This window comes from Manduca sexta, unplaced genomic scaffold, assembly GCF_014839805.1.
Source record: "Manduca sexta isolate Smith_Timp_Sample1 unplaced genomic scaffold, JHU_Msex_v1.0 HiC_scaffold_28, whole genome shotgun sequence".
NCBI lineage: Eukaryota > Metazoa > Arthropoda > Insecta > Lepidoptera > Sphingidae > Manduca > Manduca sexta.
The window spans coordinates 775,653-800,496 of NW_023593800.1; the positions used below are offsets into that span (position 1 = coordinate 775,653).

Genomic DNA, 24,844 nt, shown 5'->3' on the forward strand with positions numbered 1-24,844 from the left:
GCCCCGAAGATTTCCAGATCGATCTATCGGAAACGGTCGACTTTTTAACGCCTTTATCACGACATCTGTCCACCTAAATATTAATGCTAAAGACTACTTTTAACCCGGCAATATGTAGTGTGTGTACTTAGTATATAAGTCATGTAATGTATAGTACATACATACATAACATCACGCATTCATCCCCGAAGAGGTATGCAGAGGCGCAACTACGACACCCACTTTTCGCCAAATATGTTCCGTCCCATGATGTGATAGGGGGCGAGCCTATCACCATATCGGGCACAAATTCCAGACTCCGGGCTGATACTGAGCAGAAAAACCCAAATATCACGTTGCCCGACCCGGGATTCGAACCCAGGACCTCAGAGCACTATTGTACCGGTCATGCAATACAACTACGCCACCGAGGCAGTAATGTATAGTATTAAGTTAGTATAATGAGTGCAGTATAATAAAGAACCTGAAACCAACAACAATATATATTCCTCCTTCCATTACAACTGTCCACAACACCAATGCCACATGATGTCATGGATCATTAAGATCCATCAAACAAAGTCTTAGCTGTTCCAAATCTGGAAACCCCATAGAGGCGATTAAGACAAAATCAGTGGCGTTAGAGATGTTATCTATAACAAATTAGGGGATTTATCTAAACACAGATAAAAACCATTTGCTACATAACACAAAGGAACGGTGTATTCTTTGTGAATTCTTTAGAACTTTAAGAAAAGTAAAATTAGTGGCGAAGCTTAGTGTTAAAGTTTTAGCAAATACCAATAAAATATACCTTATTAACTATAGTTTGGTATCACTATTATTTGTAAGCTTCAAAGATTTGGGTTAAAAGACAATACCCCAAGTAATAGATGAATAAAAATGGCTATTGTTAAAGATTAGATAAGTACACCCAATACACCAATTCAGATTATAATTTTTGCCTCTCAAAGACCAATGCATTTTTGTATTCATCCGCAGGAAGATATAAGAACCCCAATAATATTGGCAAATCACCCTAATTCTTTAATGGCTATTGTTCAGGTCGCCGCGGACTCTGGTTGGCTCCCTGCCACCCTCTCAAACCAATAGAACATATTATGTTCCGGTAATTATGGACTTTTGCCGTCTATTGATGTCCATCTTTGGCTCCATTACTATCATTCGCAATATTAAAGTATCGATTGATTTTTTCTTCAAATACTCTATTGCACTTTTGTTATTTAATTTATAGTAGACGTGATATTTCTTAATGATCGCTAATATTATGCCGATCCATCAGGGGTGAAGGGTGCAATTTTCCGAAAGAGAACTCAACACAACATATTATAACTACTAATATGCATTATGGGTTCTGCCAATCGTTTTAATGTTAATTAGATTTTACATAAATTACGAAAAGGAAGCCGGTAGGAATCGAGTTATATGGACCCTTCTCCACCTCGATCTACCACGAAAAGTAGAATGTTTGTGAAGATCGCAAATGATATGAGAATAATGAATACAATTTTCAAACGATACGAAGCATTTGTGGTAATTATAATAAAAATTATTACGTACTGAAAATTATGCACACAAGAATTGAGCCATTCAATCTACGTACGTACATTATTCAAAGCAAAACTGAGTAAGATATGTACTAACCTCCAAGCTACATTGAATTGTCCATTTTTGGATCATCTTAAACTTGATAAAAAATCAAATGCGCATCATTTACATCATAGAATAGCTAAAGATTCTCACGAACATTAAAACAAGACAAAACATCCGCTCATGATTCATTACAGTACATAATCTGGTGGAATTTAAATATCATTTATACCTGTTTGTTTTAAGTCAAAGCTTTTGCAAGATTTATCGAGTATAATTTCCCAAAATAAAAATAAATATTCTTTTTTTTATTGCAGTTGGTAACATCACGCAAAAATTTGCATTTATTTTAAGTGATGACAAGTATTAATACCTAGAGGGTCATTTAAATGCAATATATAAATGACCTTGTAAACACTATCATTATGTACGTTATTCGTAAACAGTAGCTATTTTAATAAAATCACCAATTCCCATACTCCTGTAGGTTACCTTTCATATCAAAACGAACTTGTACGCGATCAAAGTCAGGAAAAAACTTTACTTTTGCATAAGGAAATAAACATAATCAGGTTTTATTATAATATTATATATGATTATTATATATTATTTCTATTATAATATTATAATATTTGCACACCCAGTTAGGGTAGAATATGGCGAGACTTTTCAATTTATAACATCTATAAATGTACATGTACCGTATTCAGCAAATAAATTATTTGAATTTGAATTTCTCAAAGCCTAATAAGAAGTATATACATATCACTCCATTAGGTACACCTAAATCATTCCTGGGAAACACACTTGTTTTCCTGCAACTTTTCTTATTACTTATTACTCAGCTAGTTACCAAAAAGATATAAACCCGTTTTTTCCTCACGTATATAGATATATAGCTAAGCTTATAGAAAGACTTCTCTTTATACAATCCTTCAAATTTAACTTATACAGCAAGATACATGAACTTCGTTCGTCTAAATGACGGTGCTTCCATCCGTCTGGGATCAAGAGGGATCTGGTATCTACCCGGGGCACAATTACGGAGAGCCCTGCGCCAATGTACTGGGATGGGAGGGACCAGTCGATCATCTGATAGGGATTTAGCTCTGTAAATCTGTTTCATTTATTTTGTTCAAATGTGGTTTTGACTTTTAAATTAACAGTAATGAGAATGTTGTTTTTTGAAGTATAATTGATGCTTTACGGTTTGAGGTTAAATGTTATGATTAAACAAAAAATATATATTGATATTTATACGAAAAGTGATTTTAATAGAATCAACAGTAACATAGTTAATCTTATTATTTGCTTCATATTAGGACACGGTTAAACCTACGTCCCACACATATTTCCAAACCGCATAAACATCTTTTGCGCGAGAATCAAATCCGTGATTACCCATTAACTAGCTGCCTCACTAGTCACTATGCTATAGTCAATCAATTTAACAAGTATCAATTCGTAATATTGACCTACTTCACAGGAAATCCCAAATAAGTTTCTAATACAACTACAAGCGTGCCATTCAAATATTCCACTTGCATACGCCCTCATTGCAGACCAGAACCGGTCGTCTAGACTGCACAAAAACTATACTTAATCACAACGATACACTTTAACTAACGGTTATTCAAATCATACAGGCCTTCGTGTAATACTAATTACTTCCATACTTGTTTCTTTTTTAAGCCTACGCCTAAAGAAGCTAGCGGTGACAGACTTCGACGATAGTTGTATTAGTATACGCTATATAATTTTTAAATTTGGACGATACTCATCTTCCCTGGAAGTGTATTGAGTTCCGGGATATCGGCTTTTTTTTTCTTAGTGTTAGCCCGGAGTCTGAAATTAGTGCCATGATATGGCGAAAGGCTAGCATCCTAATAGGCGGATCAAGTCGTGATAGATAGTGTGTGTTTTCAGAGTGATAAAAGACCTTCTTAATCAATAGATAGCCCTTGTCAATCATCAGGACACCAACGTTGATGAAATCATTGAAGTGTAACGCTAGACCAGCTAGCTGCTACTAAGCCTAAAACACCAAGTGAAAGAAGGAAGCTTGATCTCTAATGACGGTTGATATTAAATAAAAATGGTCATTAGCCGAATGACGACCGCAAATCGGCTCAATATCGATGATTTGATTGTTCCGCGTCATGGCGGCAGGGTTGGCAGCCGTACTCAATTTAATTTTAACGGAATTTAGAACGTAAGTAAACTTTTTCTTCAATATATCACAAATATAGCTTTATTTTAGCAAGGTATTCGTAAATGGTGCTTTTAACCAATGGTTAATTGGTGATCAATTTACCAATGTCGTGCGATGACATTAGTGAACTAGGCATATTTTCAAAAATCTTGGAGGGGAATTTCCTAATATAAAGTCACTGGCCAATACTATTTCAATGCACTAAAAATAGGGTTCTCTTGACATATCGGGACTATCAATGTTATCAAACTCCGTCCCATTCAGTGGCGATAATTATCTTTAATAAAAGATTTTCGTCATTCCCGATTTTTTATAGGTGATACCCAAAAGTACACTAAGTTTTAGAACATTCCCATTTCCCAACCTCTGTAAAATGACCCTCCTTTAGTGCATACGGGCAAAGTATGTTAGTGAAACGCAATATTTTTTCAATTCAAACGTAATAAAACCGTCGACAAAGCCAGGTTTGCGGGCAGGCAGGAGTGAGTCCGCTCCACACAATAGGCATTGTGATCGACTCGCACCGACATGAGACATCTCACACCCTCGCGTTGTACGCCCACTATACTCATGTTAGTAGGTATAAAGATAACTAGTTGATTACTGCATACAATTTCATTTTATGTGCACTATTTCCATATAATTATATATTTTGGTTGTACTAAAACGTTTAATATACTCGCAGTCGCATACAGCATAACTATAACTAAAATAGACTGAGTTCCGAAACAATCCCTCAACTTAATCCTAAACTATTGGGAACTAGGTATTGTCTTCAAATTTAGGACTTTCAGCTCTCTGTCTATAACCTTTGTATCAAAGCACTATGGTTACATCTACTAGTTACGAGTAAAAAACTTTTAAAGAAATTAATAATTTATAGATTGCGAGCAAATTGAACGCATTTTACAATATTTGTTTTTCAAGTTTACGAGAACATACTTAAAAGAAAAGTTATATTGAGAGCATTTTTCAATAAACGATCCCAATCTCAATCTTCAATCCGAGAACGAATCAATCAAAATAATTCATTAGTAAGCATGTCAAATAAAACTCTGCTCTAATTGGTCTATTTTTGAGATAGATCAAAAAAGGTAGTAGGATTGTTTATTGAAAATGACGGTTAATGATCGCATTAAACGAATCAGAAACTATAATTTAACAACGGCATTAATTCTGGCATTAGGCATATTTTAGCATTTGATTTTGATACTTTAAGCCTTATTTATTACCATAATGTACTTTATACATTAGATTATAACCTTAGAACCGGCGTCGAATACTCCGTTAAATTCCTAAAAATACAAACTCAAAGTCGGTGCAACAGGGTGAAATGCAGCTCGATGCTCACACCCCGCGCGGGCAAATATTTGTCGCGTCGTGTGGGCGTTCAGACAGCGTCCTGTGGGCCCACGCCCATGGCCCATTACAACGTCATTTAGGGACGCTGCGTTGAGAAGCAACAATTTTGAGGTTTAGTAGTGGATTTGATGGGTACTAACAATATTTTGGTAAAATTTGGTTGGCTAACATGCTAGCGATCTTTTTAGGACTCGCAGGGGTATATTGGATGTTTTGATATTTTTTAATATTTCATTAACAGTTCTCTAAATTATTTAAGAAACTACATAAAAAATGACTAGGAGTTTAGGAGAATTGAATAATAAAGATATAACACCGGAATAACACTGTTTGATCAACTAACAAATGAAACAAGGTCTATTTTTCAATGACATAAAACAGCATTGTCAACTCAGCTGCATACAATGACGTATTGAATAGAGGTCTTCTAATCTGCAACTGCTATTGCAAAACGAACCTTATATACAAAAAACAATACTTTGTATTTATTTGCAATTAGAACACCCGACTACTAAAGCATGACAGTTGTGGTCATTATAATAGACCGTCAGGTGCTATTGTGGGTGACCCATATACTGACGCTTCACTAGGGCCGCGCCTTGGCTCCGTCCATTATTTCAACTAATAATGTAGCTGGTTTTCGAGATAATGAGCTACTTATACATGGATATTGTTTCGTGGAATGCTACTTGCACTGTTTGATGGCTTTAAAAAGGGAAGATAGCGACTCGGTTCTGAATTATATTTTTTACTCGTTTGCCTTTCTCCATCCTATCCCATCGGCATTTAACACCTGTCTGAGAGCTCGTAATATTAGGAACCTCTCATTGCTTATACACGCACTACAAATTGACTGTCATCAGTCATGTTATATTTATCACAAAATATAATTGTATTTAATGCGGTTCAATAATGTCGATAAGTAAGGGGTAATCTCGAGACTTGAGGGTAGCTCTATGTTGCACCGTATAATTGGCCTGGGCTGGGCGTTTCGAGTCCACTATTACGTTAATATTCGGTCTCAGTACATTACTTTGATTTCAGATTTGTTTTATTCCGTATATAGCCCGATAATGTTAGCATCACACTAAATATTCCCTCCCAAATGACAAATTATTTAAACACTTAATAAGGTGAGTGACACAAACTAATAAAAGTCATGAATCTTGACAGGCTATAACAAACACATCAACATTATTGTTAACATTGTAACACTATACAAATGAAAACAGGGATGCTGAGGAATATCTTGCACGCTATCTCGACATGTGTTGATACAAAGCGGCGACAGCGCCGGCGGCTGACGTGTCCGGCGGGAGGGACTGACGCTCTCAAACAAAGTCATGGGGACTATTAATAGTTATTGCGGGATTTGTATACAGGCTGATGTTTTATACAAACAATACTTGAGATCGGAAGCGTGTGTTTTGTACGACAATGTAGTCCTTCTCAAGATGAGGTGCACAAATTCCAATATCGAATTAACGTCTGCACTTTTGATCTGTTTTCATTTAAAAGAAATATTAGGCTATAAATGAATATATTTGATTTGAAGGCTGCATTTGGTAGTTTCACAGTAAATAAGACTGCGAAATCGCAAATTCGTGTCTTAACCAAGTTCTACATCTGTCTTATTCTACATTTTTGTTCCATCGCCTTGATTGTATATCTAAGATTTTAAGGACGAAGAATTGCAACAAAACAAACAACACGCATGCGTCACATCACGAGGAGACGTTGCCAACCCACACTAGAAAACAAGACATAATATAATACGATAGGTTAGGATTATGCACACTGAGTGCTGGGTGTTAATTTCTCTATGTAGACGTGATAGTACGTTAAAATATTTCGCACTTGAAAATATTTAAAACACAAAAATTGACTTGAAAAGTGTAATTTGTGTGTAATGGAGGCACGGTTAATTAAGTTCTCAACGGAGCGACGCGTTGTGAAAGACGTCGGAATTCGTTGTGCAATGAACAGACAGCGCATCCCAATGCTGTAATAGTAAAAGTGAACAACGTTATTACACGTTTAATGGAGGATTAGCGCGGCCTTCACAAGGCCGGGGAACGACGGGCTGATTAGCAACATAATAATATTTTATTCTATAAATAAACAATTTATTACGATAACTTCGCACCTATCACAGCGTGAGACGGATCGTACATGGTGAAAATTTGATGCCCTGGTTGCATTAAATTGCCCCTTCGGAGATACAGGCTTCATGTGTGTATAATGTACAAATTATTATAAATGAAGAGTTCTATGATTAATATCTCCATCAGTTGTCATGTAATAAGAAATATGTTCATCCATACATCATAAAAAACTTAGAACAAAAATATCCTCTCTTGATTCAATATCAGTATCGAAGCAACATATCGCAGTAATCCTTTGTGTAAGTTAATAATAATGGGAAAGTTTGTCCGTGCGTGGGTGTTTAATAACATAGGTGCGAGCCGCAAACGTGACCAGACTGCGGAGTGTCAAAGCCAAGATGGAATGGAATTAACACCAGTAATCGTTGATGCTATTTAAACCTCCGTCGTGACTGCAGGTGGAATCTTTATTCATTTAGTGACGGGATAGGACATAGTTTTTTCTAACCTCAATGCACGTCTATATACGTTTTAGGTTTCAGCTTATATTATGTATTTTTATAGCCAATATTATATCTCAAGTTCATCGTGTTTGTTTATCTAAATCCAATCAGTAAGTAATACGCGAACAAATTATCAAATATATCCTAATAATATTATAAATGCGAAAGTTTGTGAGGATGGATGTATGTATGTTTGTTCCTCTTTCACGAAAAAACTACTGACCGGATTTGGATGGAAGTTTACAGTTATATTGGTTATATAACAGAATAACACATAGGTTACAATTTATAATGATTTTGTGTAATTTGGTCATAATATAACGATACAAATCAAGTAAGTCGGAAAAAAAATACCCCGGAAAATTCCTTCACGCGGGCGAAACCGCCAACAAAAGCTAATCACATATAAACAAACACGACTCCAAAATTAATATTTCGACATTCGACCCAAGAGCCTTCATCAATCCAACTCACGCCCACATTGCAGTTATATTTTCACTTACCCCGCGATAAAATAAAATGGCGGGCATTCCTGAAACGAACACCCACGTCTGCCAGAAACCCTCCATAAAACATGGCTGCCAAACGGACTGACATACGGGAACAGGATATTGTTCTCATAAAAATAATTTTGAACGTGCATGGGGCCTCACCGCGCTCGTTTTGATTTTATCTCGTCTTTGTATGTTGGTATGTTGTCATACATGTGAGTTTTTATTGTCACTTTGTTTGCAGTTTTTTGAGTGAAACTATTTTCAAAACTTTTATAGTAGTGCTGTGCCACGCAACCGATCTATATTTTTATAGCCACAACAAATTTCCCATATGCCCTGATGAGTAAGAAGGTTTTTGTATACTAGGAATTTTCTTTTGAGTTGTCTGTTGCCCCCAGACTGGGGTTGCTACCACTTTTACAAGAGCAGGCACAGCGATAGAGCACAGATCAATTAGTGTTTGTTAGTTCCTTAGTTTCATTTGTTTTAAGTAGACCTTAGAAGTTGTTGAGAATCTGCCACCATTAGAGAACTTGTCATTGCTATGAAGAGCAATATAGTCCATAATATATTTATCCCACAACCTAGTTATCCAGAACCCATTAACAATCTAACTTGTAACATGTCCCAGTGTCGGAACATCGCGAAGTGAAGACTTCCATACAGCTTTATTAAGTCGGTTACCAACTTGGAAAATTGCGTGAAATATGGAGAGAATGACGCTTGAAATATAGTCTACATTTAATAAGATAAGTCTATTATGTATTGTTGGTTTGGTGTCTAATAAGTACCAACTGAAGATCTTAATAAGGATTTTCGGCTGTCCTTTAAAAAGTTGATTGTTTTTGATTTTTATTAGTGAGGTAAATTTTTAACATAATATGTTTAATAATGTAAAATACATTAATATTATAAATACAAAAAGAATAGAAGAAATTTATATGGAAAATCATAGACTTTAAATAAGAACAACAAACAATAACTTCTTTAAAGAAGATGAAACAGACGCGATTCATCTATACTATTATATAAAGCTGAAGAGTTTGTTTGTTTGTTTGTTTGTTTGAACGCGCTAATCTCAGGAACTACCGGTCCAAACTGAAAAATTCTTTTTGCGTTGGATAGCCCTTTGTTCGTGGAGTGCTATAGGCTATATATCATCACGCTATACCCAATAGGAGCAGGGCAGTAATGGCTAATCTCAGGAACTACCGGTCCAAACTGAAAAATTCTTTTTGCGTTGGATAGCCCTTTGTTCGTGGAGAGCTATAGGCTATATATCATCACGCTATATTCAATAGGAGCGGAGCAGTAATGGCTAATCTCAGGAACTACCGATTCGAACTGAAAAAATATTTTTGTGTTGAATAGTCCTTTGTTTGTGGAGTGCTCAAAGTTATATATCATCACGCTATGACCAATAGGAGCGGAGCAGTAATGGCTAATCTCAGGAACTACCGGTTTGAACTGAAAAAAATCTTTTTGTTTTGGATAGCCCTTTGTTCCTGGAGTGCTATAGGCTATATATCATCATGCTATAACCAATAGGAGCGGAGCAGTAATGAAACATGTTGCAAAAACGGGGAAAATTATGAGTTTTGAGAGCTTCCGTTGCCTGCGCTGCGTAAACGGTTAAAGTTATGCAACAATGATGTATGACGGGATTGTTTCACTTAAAAACTTCTAAATAATATAACAAAGTCCCCCGCTGCATCTGTCTGCCTTAACGTGTTAAACTCAAAAACTACCCAACGTATTAAGATGAAATTTGGTATGGAGACAGTTTGAGACCCTGGGAAGAACATACGCTCCCGGGAAACTACATAACATCACGAATTTATCCCCGAAGGGGTATGCAGAGGCGCAACTAGGCCACCCACTTTTCGCCAAGTATGTTCCGTCCCATGATGTGATAGGGGGCGAGCCTATCGCCATATCGGGCACAAATTCCAGACTCCGGGCTGATACTGAGCAGAAAAACCCAAATATCACTTTGCCCGACCCGGGATTCGTACCCAGGACCTCAGAGCGCTATTGTACCGGACATGCAATACAACTACGCCACCGAGGCAGTCCCGGGAAACTACTATTTTTATAACGGAAAACTTTATAACGCGGGCGGAGCCGCGAGCAAAAGCTAGTAACATAATATAAGTACACATGCACGTTTCAAAAGAAACTCAGTGGAGTCAACAACGCGCGTTTAATGTGTCATGTGAACATGGCCTTAATATGTTACTGTCAATCTATACTTCATAGTTTTAACCGATTTTAGAAGGAGAAGGTTACTCTATTCGTCATATTTTTTTTATAACCAAAGAGGCATAATTGAAACAGGTAGGTATATTTTTTTAGGCGACCCACACCTCAATCCTCCCTCGTGAACGCGAGGGCTGCAAAGTCTTCGAAATATCGGGAAAAAAATTATAAGATTATTTCAAAACCCAAGAAATTGTTTGAATGCGATATTTGTAACAGGCTGTCCCGACCTGAAATTTCTTTCACTAAATAAACAACATGATCCCGGAACAACCATTATTAACACAAATGAAATTTGTGTTAGCAAAGTTAGACGATTTCGACAAAACTATTGGATAGAAATCCTTATAATCTTAATTTAAAAATTCATGAAAACTAAAAATCAAATTAAATAAAACTGATGTAAAAGGTCGCGGGCATCAGGAGGTGTAAATCATAAAATGCTATGCCGCATATGTAAAGGATTCTATTGTAATCGTTTGTCATTCTTGTCAACACTTGTACCACGTTCATTATTAATCACAATTTATTAGTTCACCATATCTATTAACCCGACGATTGTCAACAAGTCTCGGAAGGTCATTCAGATTATCGTTTTATCGCCGATTGTTACAATATATAGTGATAAAATCAAACGTATGCACTACGTGTTTATTAAAGTCATTAAAATATTTTTATATACAATTGAATGAGATATACAAATTGACAGTTACTCGTCTCATTATAAAATCTATTGCCTATAAAAAGGAGCAATACCATCAAAAACTTCAAATTAGGTACTAGCGGGGCTCTAAAAACTTCCATCTAAAACGTCAGGTTCTAATAATATAATGTCCAGTAATTGAAACCAGAACACAACACCCTCTCCTGCTTAACGGCAGAAATAGACGCAACGTTGCTACCCAGTACCTAGCAGTGGCGAAAGGTGAAATTTTTCGGAACCCCGACACATCATATAGATACTAATATGCATAAATGCTATCTGCAGATCGTTCTAATGATAATTGGATTCTACATAAAGGGAAGCTGGCAGGAATCGGATTATATAGACCCATTGCACAGCTACCAAAATTCAAGCATACGAGAGACCTACTAAACCTATCCGAAGTAGAATGTACAAAACCTCACACCAAAGTCCACATTGATGGACATAAAAACGTGTAATGAAATTCCCATCGCAAGTCAAACAAGGCCGAAGTTCGCCAACGCCCAACTTTGAGATAACGTCTAGCGGCAACTTTAAAGGTTTCCTTCAGATAAGTTACCCCACGAAATCTTAGATGTGAACACGTGATGGTAAAGCGATGATAAAAACTGGAATTTGAGTACAGTTATGTTTTCACAATAGTTAAAGGGGGTTATGTGGTGATGCAAGATCTGTGCAACCAAAGAAAGGCCACACTTGATGGTAAATTACCACAACCGCCCGAAAACGTAATATACGCGATACCAGCGACGTGGCCTACCAATCTTGCTAAGAGGGTAGCCTTATAGTGTACTTTTGCGAAAGATTAAATTTAACACACATTGGATAAACTAATCAAAGTTAGTTTCGTAGAAAAAGCCTTTAATCACAAACAGATTCCAATTTTTGTGTTGAAAACAATCCGCAATCGATTAAGTTAATCAACCGTTGGTTCAAGCAGAGCGAAACCGAGTCCCAACAAACGAAATATTAAAAACCAGTATTTCGAGTTACACCGGAAATCGTTGATCGTGACGACACATCCGTGCATGCGAGGACCGGTCCGACCTCTCTGTCGTTTTATCAGCTGATCGCGACCTCCATGATAGCAAAATAGCCGAGGCCCAGGACATTCTAGACGCCCTAGACACTAATAACGTGACTAAGAATATCTTAATTACTATCGTGCGGTTATTTAAGTTTAAAAGATTCAAGTTATCTGAGAACTTGTAGATGTTAGTACAGGAAAATGATTTTGTTGTTAATATTTTAACAACAAAAACATTATTGCTAGTGCTAAGGTCTCAGGTTCGGTCCCCGGGTCGAGCAATGTGATATTAGGTTTTTCTACTCAATATCAACCGGAGTCTGGAATATCTGCCCGATATAGCGATAAGCTCGCCTATCACATCATTGAACGAAATACACACGGTGGAAAGTGGAAAATTGTGCCTCTGCCTACCCTTTCGGGGATAAAAGAGGTAAGAGTGTGTGTGTTAATATTGATTAGTCCCTCACTGCTCTAGTGGGTAGCATTCTTGAGCAGCATAACGTAAAGTCTTGGGTTAGACTTTCGGATCAAATATTTAAAATGATTTTTTATATTAGCAAAACACGCTTTTAACTTGGATGAGAGTGGATATACCTATACCAATATATATCTACACGTACGACTATAAACAGATGAACTATAAAACAAGATGCATTAAGAGATGACCAAACCCAAATGCTACTACCAACCCCATTACAGATGCAATAAACTGATGAAGGAGCACAAGACCTCTGTCATGTAAAACATAACGTTTAAAGGAACGCTTTGACACAAGCATGTCATTAGTCGGAATTCGATTAACGACCAGCTAATTGGATACTACGTGCTTAAGCGAAGCCAAACGATCCTATGACATTCACCTTTCATCCATTTATGTACAATGTTCTATTGCATCGTATAAAATTAGATGCAATGATTGATGGCCGTCAGGGTCAGAGCTGATGCGGAGAAGCATGAGATTTTTTATTGATAAAAAATAAACTTTCTTATGCAATTTGATTTTGATAGAAAAGTCTTGTTAAAGGTTCTTCAAGCATTTCTGAATAACGCGTATTTATCTTAAAAATCAAACTTGTCTAATTTTATTATAGTTAATAATATATTGTTAGGGTCATTGTCACCAGAATTGTCATGAATGGCCGGATGTTTTTTTTTTTTACATACAATTTATTGCTAAAGTGAATATTTAAATTTTAACATAGAAGTAATATTATGCATGTGAACCTAAGAGGTTTCCTTCGTTCGGTCTAATCCAACGTAAGGCAGTTACTACTAGTTTTGAACAAATTATTTCAGCAAAAAGAAAAACAGAAAAGTCTAGACGATTTTATAGATATTTTTGGGAGTACAAGTGTGCACTTAATAGTTTTAACGACAATGAAGAATGCTAAAAAAATAAAAGTAAACCTAAAAGGCCTTGTCATGTCACAGCCCTGTAATAGAATATTCTAGACTAGTGATTGATGGGACTGTGGTCCGTAACGCCTACTTGACATTTATACATGTCTTTTATACACCAGTTACTCCCTGAAGAATAATTCATGTGAAAAATGTTAATAATGGTATTGTTTTAGTACATTATTTGGTAATTTAACGTTTACTTTCTTCTTGACCAAAATTGAATTGTTTTTATTTCTAATCTTTGAGTATAGAATTCTATTTTTAAAAATGGGCGATTTCAAGGTAATTAACAAGGCATACCGAACACGCCCCCAACGTTATCACAACAATAGTAAAATCACTCTTATCAGCAAATCCAAACCTTTCCTCCTGCGGTGCCGCAAAATAATCACAAAACAACACTTTTTTAATCATCATAATCACTGGCACAAAAAATTAGAGGAAAACAAAGATGGCGTCACTTCATAACGAATTTTTTTTTTGAAAAAAGAACGCGAGAGTTCTTTGATTTTTTAGACGTAAAACTGGTAATGTTTAACAATAGGGCACGCGTTCGCCAGGTACAACACACACAGACTAATTGTTTCGAAGTAGATAACGGCTGATAAACACGCCGGCCGAGTGACGTCGCTCCAATGGCTAATTCGATTTTATTTCGCTAACTACCACGTATTTTATTGATTCTTTGCATTATAATTGTGTATGTCTAGTTCTATTTTAAAATCAGCTCATTCATTTTGAGAGGTTTCTGGAAATCAAGATACTTTCATAATTTAATTCAACTGAATAAGATCGTACGTCATTTCGTAGAATAGAAATTATGAAAAAGAAGACCCAAGGTCAATGGCAAAAAATGGAACTATTAATTATACGAACCTCTAAACAACGTAATGACTACGAATCATCTTTTTATATCTCGGTCTAACTACAATATTTGTGCTGAATACAACAGAGCCTTTAGCAAAGTTTCAAATAACGAAAACAATAGCAGCTTTTTTCTGTAGCACGTAACCTTTCTGGAGTTATTGCCTTCGGCCCCCGTTATTGATGAAGGTTGTTTAAGCTGCGAAAGGATGGCAGCCTTTTTACAGCTGAAATTACTCAACCTATTCTGTGACAAATCGTTGAAATAAGACCATTTATTAAACGTTGTTTAATGTCTCATCGACCTAGGCCTTTATTATTATGGCAGCTGGTCTATTAAAAAAAGAGATATATTATTTATTATATAGACCATCGAAAAGTCTAAATTTAAATGCACAATTTCATTAGAATCCTGGAGACGCTGGTCTTAAAGAAATAGGGATTAGGAAAACAGGGGGTTTGAACATTTGAATGTCCTTATACGAAATGCAAGAGCAAGTTCCCTTCAAGGTGCACAAATTTAAACATTTATGAATAAGTTCTACGAGATCTTATTTTATCTACGTCTAAACTGTAGTTATTTATGGAAGCTACTTTACCTAGCTAGTGCACCTTGTTGCTAAGACTTCGTCTAAGTAGGTATTATTGCTTTGTTTATTTCTAACGACTGTGATTTTCGTGAATGAGATTGTAGGCATTACGATGCTTCATTCTACCTTTTTACAAAGTCGTTTGTAATACAGTTCCAGGCTTTGATAATCATATAATAGCTGGATCGTTCACATTTGTAGTTTTTATGTGAAAAATAAAATATTTATACAATAACAATTCTTATTTCACAACACCGGCCAATCAAGCGCCATTTGTTATGAAAGTTTTGTTTACATGTAATGTAAAACGATATTTCGTAAACAGGTGTTGATAACGTATGTCAGATGTGCGCATTAGCAGTTATTTTAAAATGATGGGTCTCGGTAAATATTTGCTGTGTGGAATTTCAATTAGTAATTAATAATTTTTTGTTGATTGAAATTTTAACCTTGTTAATCTTACCCGATTTTGATCACCGCTGCGCAGTGGCTTGACTACGTAGTAGTACTACTACTACACTGAGGTCTTAGATTCGAATCCCGGATAGGGCCACTAATAATTCTAACTGATTTTTTCCATCTTAAGAATTACGTAGTTGCTGCTCGGAGTGAAAAAGTTGGCGGTCGGAAAGCGGACAGCGAATCTAGTGCCAAACCTACACCAAAAAATACTAAATACATTGTGATACTTAATCAATCCATTAATGACTTTAATGAAATAATAATTTCTCTAAACGATTATTCATTTCAACGCATATTACTGTAGTAATAAAACGCATGTCTAATGATGTAATAGTTAACAAATTACTCAATTATCATTCACGGTATTCACAGTTAACTTTGACCGCGATTCGAGTCACGTAACGTGCTAATTAACCGTAAGTCAAACTAACCTTTCTTTCGAACGACAATTATTTGATGAGATATAATAAATAACAGTTAATTTAACAAAATAAGTGAATAAATCTTGTGATATTATTACAAAAGGTTTTTCCTAGACAAAAATTGTCCCGTGGTAAAAACTAGACTATAGTCGTCAGGAGTAATGTATCTTCCTATAAGTGAATTTATTTTTTAATCGCTTTAGTAGTTTCTGAAATTAGCGCGTTCAAAAAAATAATTTTCAGCTTTATAATAGTAAGAATAATTTATCTACAACAGACATTCAACATGAGTAAACGTACATAAAATTTATTTGATCGATAGAAACAAAAGAAAGCGTTTAATTAATCAATATCAGTTCATAACATTACTTTCTTATCAATACAAAGTTCTCGATAAAGATCGTGAAAATTATATACCTGAGAAAAGATATGAGAAATCTTAATAAATAAAGTATACTAGCCGGCACTAGGTCAGTTTAGATCTCCTTAAACATCTTAGGAGTAAAAGAGGCCCTTGCCCATCGTTGGGATAGTACCACGGCAAGTATAAATACATAAAAGCAAGCCAAAACTACTAAACGAATGGGGGTCAGTCGGAACGAGTGTTACTAGAGACCGGACTCCGAGGGCCGTCCTGTCACAGCCACGAGCCGGAACGCAACGCTCGAGATGCCGGCGAAAATCTTACGAGCGAAATTGATACTTGGGTTTCTGCCTAGCACTAAATCACTGGGAGCATTAATTATTTTTAAGTTTTTGTTAGAAGCATTAGTTCAGTAACTCGCCGTTTAGTGTCAACTTGTAACAATATAAGCGTTCCACTCACTCCCCAAGTGATGGTAGTTATAATGCGTTAGTGCCCGCGAAATAATAAAAAAAAATTAAGAAACAAGGCATGAGATATAAAATAGCAACAGAGCTGTCGATATTTCATTGTCATGCAATAATTTACTATTCAATTTACAGTTGCTTGAACTAATTTAATCAACTATTGATGATGTTCACTCACTCATAGTACGTAGCGCGACGTAATCTACTTCCTTGTCTTCTCTTTGAGGCAACTGCATCTTTTATATAGACGAATAAATTGCCGCCTAATAACAAGTATAATACCTATCCATAAATACACCAGCCATAACTGTGAATCGTAGGTACTGTATGGAATAGTACAACGCTCGTCACCTTGGGCTGGGAGTAATTATACGTCTCTCAGTCTTTCAAGCCGGAACACAACACTACCTGTACAGTGGTGCTTGGCGGAAAAAAATTACAAAACGATGAAACTAGTACCTACCCAAACTGCATACCGTGTACGAAAAACTTGACTACCATTTGTAACTGCTGAAAATAAATGACAACGCACAACCTACAATTTTGTCAAATATATATTTTTTAATATAAATAAACATCCTTTAAATTCAAACCTTTCGGAACACTTACACAGGATGTCCTTTTTATAATAATATTTTCCTAAATTTATAATAATAATTAATTAAGCAGCATTTGTTCATAAAAAGTTGCATTGTTTTATTATCTGCGATAGCCTAATTGGTTGTGGAACGGATTGCCAAGACGAATTTCCGCAGGTTCAAGTCGCAAGGGCACACACCTGTGACTTTTCTAAAAAATTATGTGTGTATCCTTTATGAATTTATCATTCGCTTTAACGGTGAAGGAAAACATCGTGAGGAAACCTGCACATCTGAGAAGTTCTCTATAGGAATTTCGAAGGTGTGTGAAGTCTACCAACCCGCACTAGGTGAGCGTGGTGAACAAAGGCCTAATCCCTCTCAGTAGTAGAGGAGGCTCGTGCTCAGCAGTGGGCAATACAGAGCTGATATTATTATATTATTATATTTATTATCTGAAACATGGTACCACGTGATGAATTCTTTCATTATGAAGATAACCATGATAAGCATTTACTCAGATTTGGTGATCCAAGCGCTAAGACTCATGATAAACATTTCGGCCTGATTCAGCACAATGTCGGCTAAACCCGATGATAAATGTAGCGCACTCGAAACGACGATTAATGAAAGGGTGACACTCCAAGTCACGTGTACACTGTACAGACTGATGCAGAAAGATGGCATTCATCTTAAACAAGATTGGAGGGCTTATTGGTAAACGTTTAAAAGTACTATATCACCATTATATGCCTCATGATTTCCACTACTGAAAAAAGTTCCTTTTAAGATTTCCCAACCGATTAATACTAATATATAAAAAAAATAAAATTAGTTTGTTTTTTTAACTTTTAACCCCTCTTTACAAAACTCTATTTGAAGCAATCAGAGCAATGTGACCTATAGTTTTATGTTTTCTATCCTGCCTGCCTCAAACAATTATGTTTATGATAGATTTTGCCCTAATCAGTTACGTTATTTTGGTTTGTCCTTCCGAACAGTTTTGCGATGACTCCATCTTTAATGCTTCAACCGGTCCCGATAAATTCATGAAGACATACCCAAACCTAAAATACAGAGCAGAGATATTACAATAACCGCCTTAAATTAAACATCTATTTACCAAAACAGAACAAAAGCCTTATTAGTTAAGAATCTGTCGCTTACACTCGTACCGCTACCTAATCTGGTCCAAACTGCCGCTTAGTTTAACGACTCAGTTAATTAGCGACATTCAGCCATAAACGACCGTTTAGACGTATAAAATATTACTACGTGCCGGTGGCGCAACGGAAAACTCTGGTACTTTGTTATTTGGCGAGTTGAAATTGTATACTGACTTATATTCGTATTTTATGATACACCACATTGCAACACCAGAGTTTCTTGCCCGTTCTTCTCTGGTGAGAACTGCTTTCCGAACTGGTGGTAGTTAGTATTGACGGAATCTAAATATTGTATAACATTTTACAGATTCAAATAAATTATTTCATTTTATTTCAACCCTAGCTTCACATGGATGTTTTTGTGGGAATTTCTTTAACCTATACTGGTTGTATGATATATTTTATATCAGCCCGGATAGCGACCACCGTACACAAGGTGTTAAAACTCGCCGTAGTGGCTCACGCAAGTGTCGCGTTCCGGGATCAGCCTGTGTATATCCGGTTCCAACAGGCCGGTATATTTGTGTCGACTGCCGACTGTCGACATTCTATTGGACCCCACTCCACTTACCATCAAGTGCAATGGGGTCACTTTGCCGTGTCCGTAACAAAATGGTTTAATAAAATGGATTAAATCTGACAAATACGGCCTACACATTACACAATTAATTCATTTACATTACCTTAATTCATTAAAATATAAAAGAAGCTTCTAGAAACAATGTACACCATATTTGCTTTCACTTTGAGTTAATAAGGTTTGCTACAAGTTTTAATATTCCGTTTGATCAGTTAATCTCGTGTATTATTTTCTTTGTAATCCAATCTGTTGAAGCATCTAATTACGTGATGTATCGAGATTTATCTATAAGCAATGTTCGTATAAAATATCTTTGTTTGATCTCTTTTAATTAATTGAAAGCGAAAACCTCAAAGAATCTTCTGGATGTGCATTTTTTTCTGATATTAAATATCTGAAAAACATTTTAGCACTGGTATGTAATATATCCGTGGTTGAAGTACGCATTACGCTTTAAAGAAAAACAAACATTAAGTTTCTCTATCATGTGCCAAAGGCTTACCCTGGGGACTTTGATAGTATATTAGAGTGCATATCAATCCGAATGAAAGATGAATTAGTCCCAGATCTATATAGATGTTTTTTTTTCATTATTTTAAGAACTGGAATTGCGACTGGTAAATGGCATTAGGCTTACTATTGCAAACTAACACAGGCAACCCTGGAGGCAATGTTTATGCGCTCAGCCTTCATACAAAATACACGCCCATGCATGGGGAGGACATTTTTTGCTTGCCGAAGCACACCATACAGTGCGCATACCTCGTAGTTGTTTCACACATACAGACCTAAAAGGTCCAGCAACATGTCCCCTTCTTTCTCATCTGTCCATACTAGAAAGTTCCCGTCCGTTCCCCCATTTCCTTCCCCACTCTTCATCCAGACCGCTACGATTGCTAAGCCAGGAATCGCTTGTATCCTATTTGTAGGTTAACCCTGGTGATAACCGTACCGGTTCATTCAAAAACAAAACGTAGCAGGCAATATGGTTATTACACGACACACCTCAGCCTCTAAAAAAGGAAAATACATGAGGTGTATGATAATAGAATGAGGCAGTATGACACATACATCAAGATAATCCAACTGATTGGAGTACACAATGGGACAGTGAAATCTGTTAGGTAAGGTCATTGCGCTGGCTTATCCAATCGCAGGCGCGTCGTAGGTCAGACTCTCACGCTGATTGGACATGGCATATAGAGGATTGTCAATAGGCATTAGGGTTCGAAATTCACATAGCTTTATTGTATAATACAGTTGAAAATACAGCTGTTCACTATAAAATGTTCCATTCATTTATGGTCAGCAAATCCATGATTCACATTCAACCCAACCCATGACGTGTTCAAAACAAACCGTTTAGCACGTGCTAACTGACGTTTGACAAATGTTTGATAGCAGACATGTCGCTAGGCGCCGGCCGGCGGAGAAAGTGTGGAAAGTTCGCTTTTATTAAGAATTCAACATACGACCGGCAGAGGTTTGGAGAATAACTATGTGGTGGCTCGTGAGCGGGGATTTTTGTTGTCCTTACTTTCTTAAGCGTTGGTATTTGATTTTGCAATTTGGTTTGTTGTTATCCTGTATCTCTACTATTATTTGGACTAATGATTAAAATCAGGAATGTAACTTCAATTACAACTTAAGTGAAGTAATGAAAATACAATTGTATACGCCAAATATAGTAAAATAATAAACTATTATAGTAAAAACGTGCACCAATATTGCTAAAAACGATCCTTTCAGACAACCTAATATAATATAGACTTATATTTATAACGAGCTAAAGAAGGCACCTTACCAAGTTTATACATATTTATATATTAAGTTATTTTAACAACTATTATTTATTTAGCATTCATAATTAAAACAACTATAATATAACTACAGTGCAGCTTTTTATGAACCAATAAAAAAAAAGTACAACACCAAATTACCACTAAGAGAAAAACATAATTCATGAGAGCTGAAATAAATAATCATATCAACTTCAGGCGTACTAGAACTCGTACAGGTCCCAGACAAGTACCATTTATATACACGAACACCGTCAAAACCGGCGCAACGTCGCGAATTGCTCTGCTTTTTGGTTCGACAATAGGCCGTGCCCGTGGTTATTGGCGCTCCCTGCCGCATCGGATCGGGCGGGGCGTGGGAAGAATTGTTTACTCTCATAACGGAGGTCACAATGATCAAGCTCTTTTCAAAGTCTTTCAAATTGATCTTTTTGGGTTGGTGCTCTGATTCATATTTCAAACAATATCTTAATTGATATTATCGAATATAATTAAATTAAGAATTAGTATTAGAATAAATCTAACGAATCACAATAAAAACACTATAATATTACAGATTTGTGGAAAGCTAATCAACGCCATAATTCTAAACTATAACAAAATATATATAATCTAAATAGAAGAAATTTCGAAAACCTCTCAATTCACCAAATAACTACAAAAGGAAAATCCACTTCGAATCACGACGTGAAGACATCTTTAGACCTTCACCTACCACAGTGTTCAACGTCAGCAATCCGACGTAAATAGTAATCACATGATTAACACCACGTGACTAAAGAATCCCAAACGCAGCATTATTTACGTCGCAACCCGATACAACACGACATAGTAAAAATAAAATGTGCTGCCTAGATAGTTCGATCAAAACATCAACAAGACCTTTGGACTGGCGCCATTGGAGCGGCTAATTACTGTTTTAGCGAAATATGTAGAACTATCGATAGTGATTTGTGCTCTCCAGATATTTGATCTTCAAATGTTGAAATTTTTTGCAATTAAAAGAAAGTCTGCGCGGCATTTATTGCAAAATCTGTGTGTGTAATGTTTGACTGCGGAATTCGAATGGAAATACACCAGTTGCGTAAAAACTGCACAACTGCAGTCACATTGGATTGTCTTTAAAACTGAAATGCAACAAGAAGTAGTGAAGACCTTTTCAACACGTATATAACTGCTACGTACACAGATTTTATATTCTCACCTCATAGATCTGGCATAATGAAAATCTAGAACAAAATGATGCAGTTTCTAGTTCTAAAAGATAAAAAAAAAACCTACCTAACCACCTAAAATTTTACGATTATAATAGCATAATTAACAGTCAACACACTATTAAATTCCTAACCTCTTACTAAACTGTTGCTATTGATTTCAAAACCATAGTTCGCGTGATTCATCTATTGATGAAGCGAACTGGAAAGCCGTCGTGGCGCAGAGTCTCCGACCGGTTGCCAGATTAAGATCCTGGCCTGCGAAACTGGAACTATGAAAGTAAGAATTGCATCACAATAATACTAGTAGCAAGACTTGTTACAACTCCTCGAAGCTTCTTGAACCTTTAAGTGATTAGTGTTTGGGAAGAGTTAGGTTACTGGTGGTAGGTTCACGAGAACGCATACGAATCCGAGAGACCGTCTGGGTAGGTACCGCCGCAACGTCTATTTTTACCGCCAAGCAGCAGTGGGCATGCATTGTAGTATTCCGATTTGAAGGACATTGTAGCCAGCGTACTGGGCATTATGTGGCTTAACATTTTTTGTTCCAGGGTGGTGCCGTGGAGTGCCACGCGGTACTTTGTAATTTAATGTAATATCGTAAAGCTTTAACCATCACGATAGCGGCATGCTCTTTTGTCGTTTAACAGGAATAATATAGAAAACGGTTTACCAAAAATTTAAACCGTCTTCTAAAATGAGATGTGAGGTAACATCATTAAAGAAAGATACGCGTCGAATTAAAAGTCTACCCCTTTTTCGAAGTCGGCAAAAAATCCTCTTAGTCTTAAACCACTAGCACGCTGAACTATTAAATTCTTGACATATTAATGAAGATTAGGAAAAATATGTAACCAAATCGAAGATAGAATTTTCATATTCTTTTTCTCAGTACTGTATATTTTCTTCCTTCATCTAGCTGGTACACTTATTTTTATAGACTTTGAAAGTTGTATTACTCCCTTAGGAGCACAAAATACATAGGAATATTTTTCAGCAAGTCGTAAAATTTTAAGTCAATTAATAAATATTCATTACATTATGATTTTAATAAATATTCTCTTGATACTGATAAACACCTTCGTTTATTATAGTGCTTTACACTTCGGTGTTCCGTTTCTTCACTTGCAATAAAGAGGTGGAATGTAAACAATCCATTGTGAATTGTATTGCACATACAAATCATACATCAAACTATCGCATGAACCCGTTGGTCTATTTAGTGTTTGCCTTGAGAATAACTTTCTTTTCATCTGTTTGTTCCCAAAAACCTACATCATTTATCATTACACTTTTCATTTTACGAGGACCTCTTAACACCATAAGTTGATCTATAATCCGATTACTAATTTAGGGAACAAGGAATATCAAACATGATACTTTGGTATTAAGCAGAATCTTGAGTGACGCAGTGAGAAGAGGCTAACCTGTGAATAGATCCCAAGCCCCACAATATACAGACAAAGTCAACTGACCAAAAAGACGATCTTTACTAGTTTTTTTATTAGTACAGCAGCATAGTTTACCGTCTTACATACCGATCTGAGGCCGATTGAAACGTCAGCTATTCTAAGCACGCTAAACAACTAGTTTGCGTGTGTCAGTAAAGTGAATGTTTGATGCACCACTTGAAGCACTTTCCACGTTAGATGTGAATTAATTTGTCCGTTTGTTTCGCTTATTAACTCCCGTGTTGAGTAACTACATAGGTAACGTTTCTGTTGCGGATCACGGAAGTATGAAAGGAATTGTTACGCATCTCGAAGGGATAGATTTCAATTTTATCTATTTTATCAACCGTTATATTACGAGAAATAGAACATACTTTTGAATACGAAACGAGATGGTTCTTCCTTTATTTGGAAGCAGCTAGGTGCGTTCCTGCCCATAATCATACAATTTGTATAAAGTACTGTAAGACCTGCTTTATATTTATCACCCTAAGATGTTAGAATGGCCACTAATTAATACAGCCATAATGCTTTCTGAAATATTACACAAGATGAGAGATTTAAATAGTAAAGCAAAAACAGTAACTCTTACTATTACTTTTAATTAATAGATTAACCAACTAATTGCACAAACCTCCGGTCAGATCGAAGAATGCTGTTAATACAGGATATTTAAGCAATTTCTTGCAGTGAAAATTAAAATATAAGTATATTTATATCATTCTTTACGCGTATGTTCAACGGCGGGGTTGCAAAGGCTAAAGAAAAAAAACATAACATTTACTAAGATATTCTTCTTATTAATTATAGTTCTCAAACTTGTAGCAAATAAACTTCTAATAGTCCTGGAGTTTATAATAGTACCTCACGTCTCCGCGCTATCGCAAGATCAAAGAATAGATAATATCCTTAATATATCTTGCATAAGCACTTTACCAGCAGAAAGTTCCGATTTAAAGAACAATGCGTACTATACAAAGCAATTACATTTCATATCTAATGTTTAATAACTTTATCATATTTATTGCATATAGCTCGTTTTATCAGGTCGGCATAACTGTGTCGACTGGCGATATATCTCTCGTCAGTCTAAACCATTTTACCATCAAGTGCAGCGCGGGCTTTACCCTGCCCGTATAAGAAAATTAAAATATCTACTATTTAACAACAAATGAAACCAGTAAAAGCATTATAGGGCAAGTGTGCGAATCGAGTGCACTCC

The 24,844-nt window shown here is 36.1% G+C and overlaps 1 protein-coding gene across 1 annotated transcript in view; it reads right to left on the reverse strand.

The window, feature by feature from the left end:
* Positions 1-14,149, reverse strand: part of LOC119188401 (MAGUK p55 subfamily member 5-like) — a 103,266-nt gene extending 89,117 nt beyond the window's left edge. The window contains exon 1 of the mRNA XM_037446256.1: positions 14,024-14,149. Coding sequence (XP_037302153.1) covers positions 14,024-14,079 — 56 coding nt within the window. The 5' untranslated portion in view covers positions 14,080-14,149. The remainder of the gene's footprint in view (positions 1-14,023) is intronic.
* Positions 14,150-24,844: the final 10,695 nt, after the last annotated feature.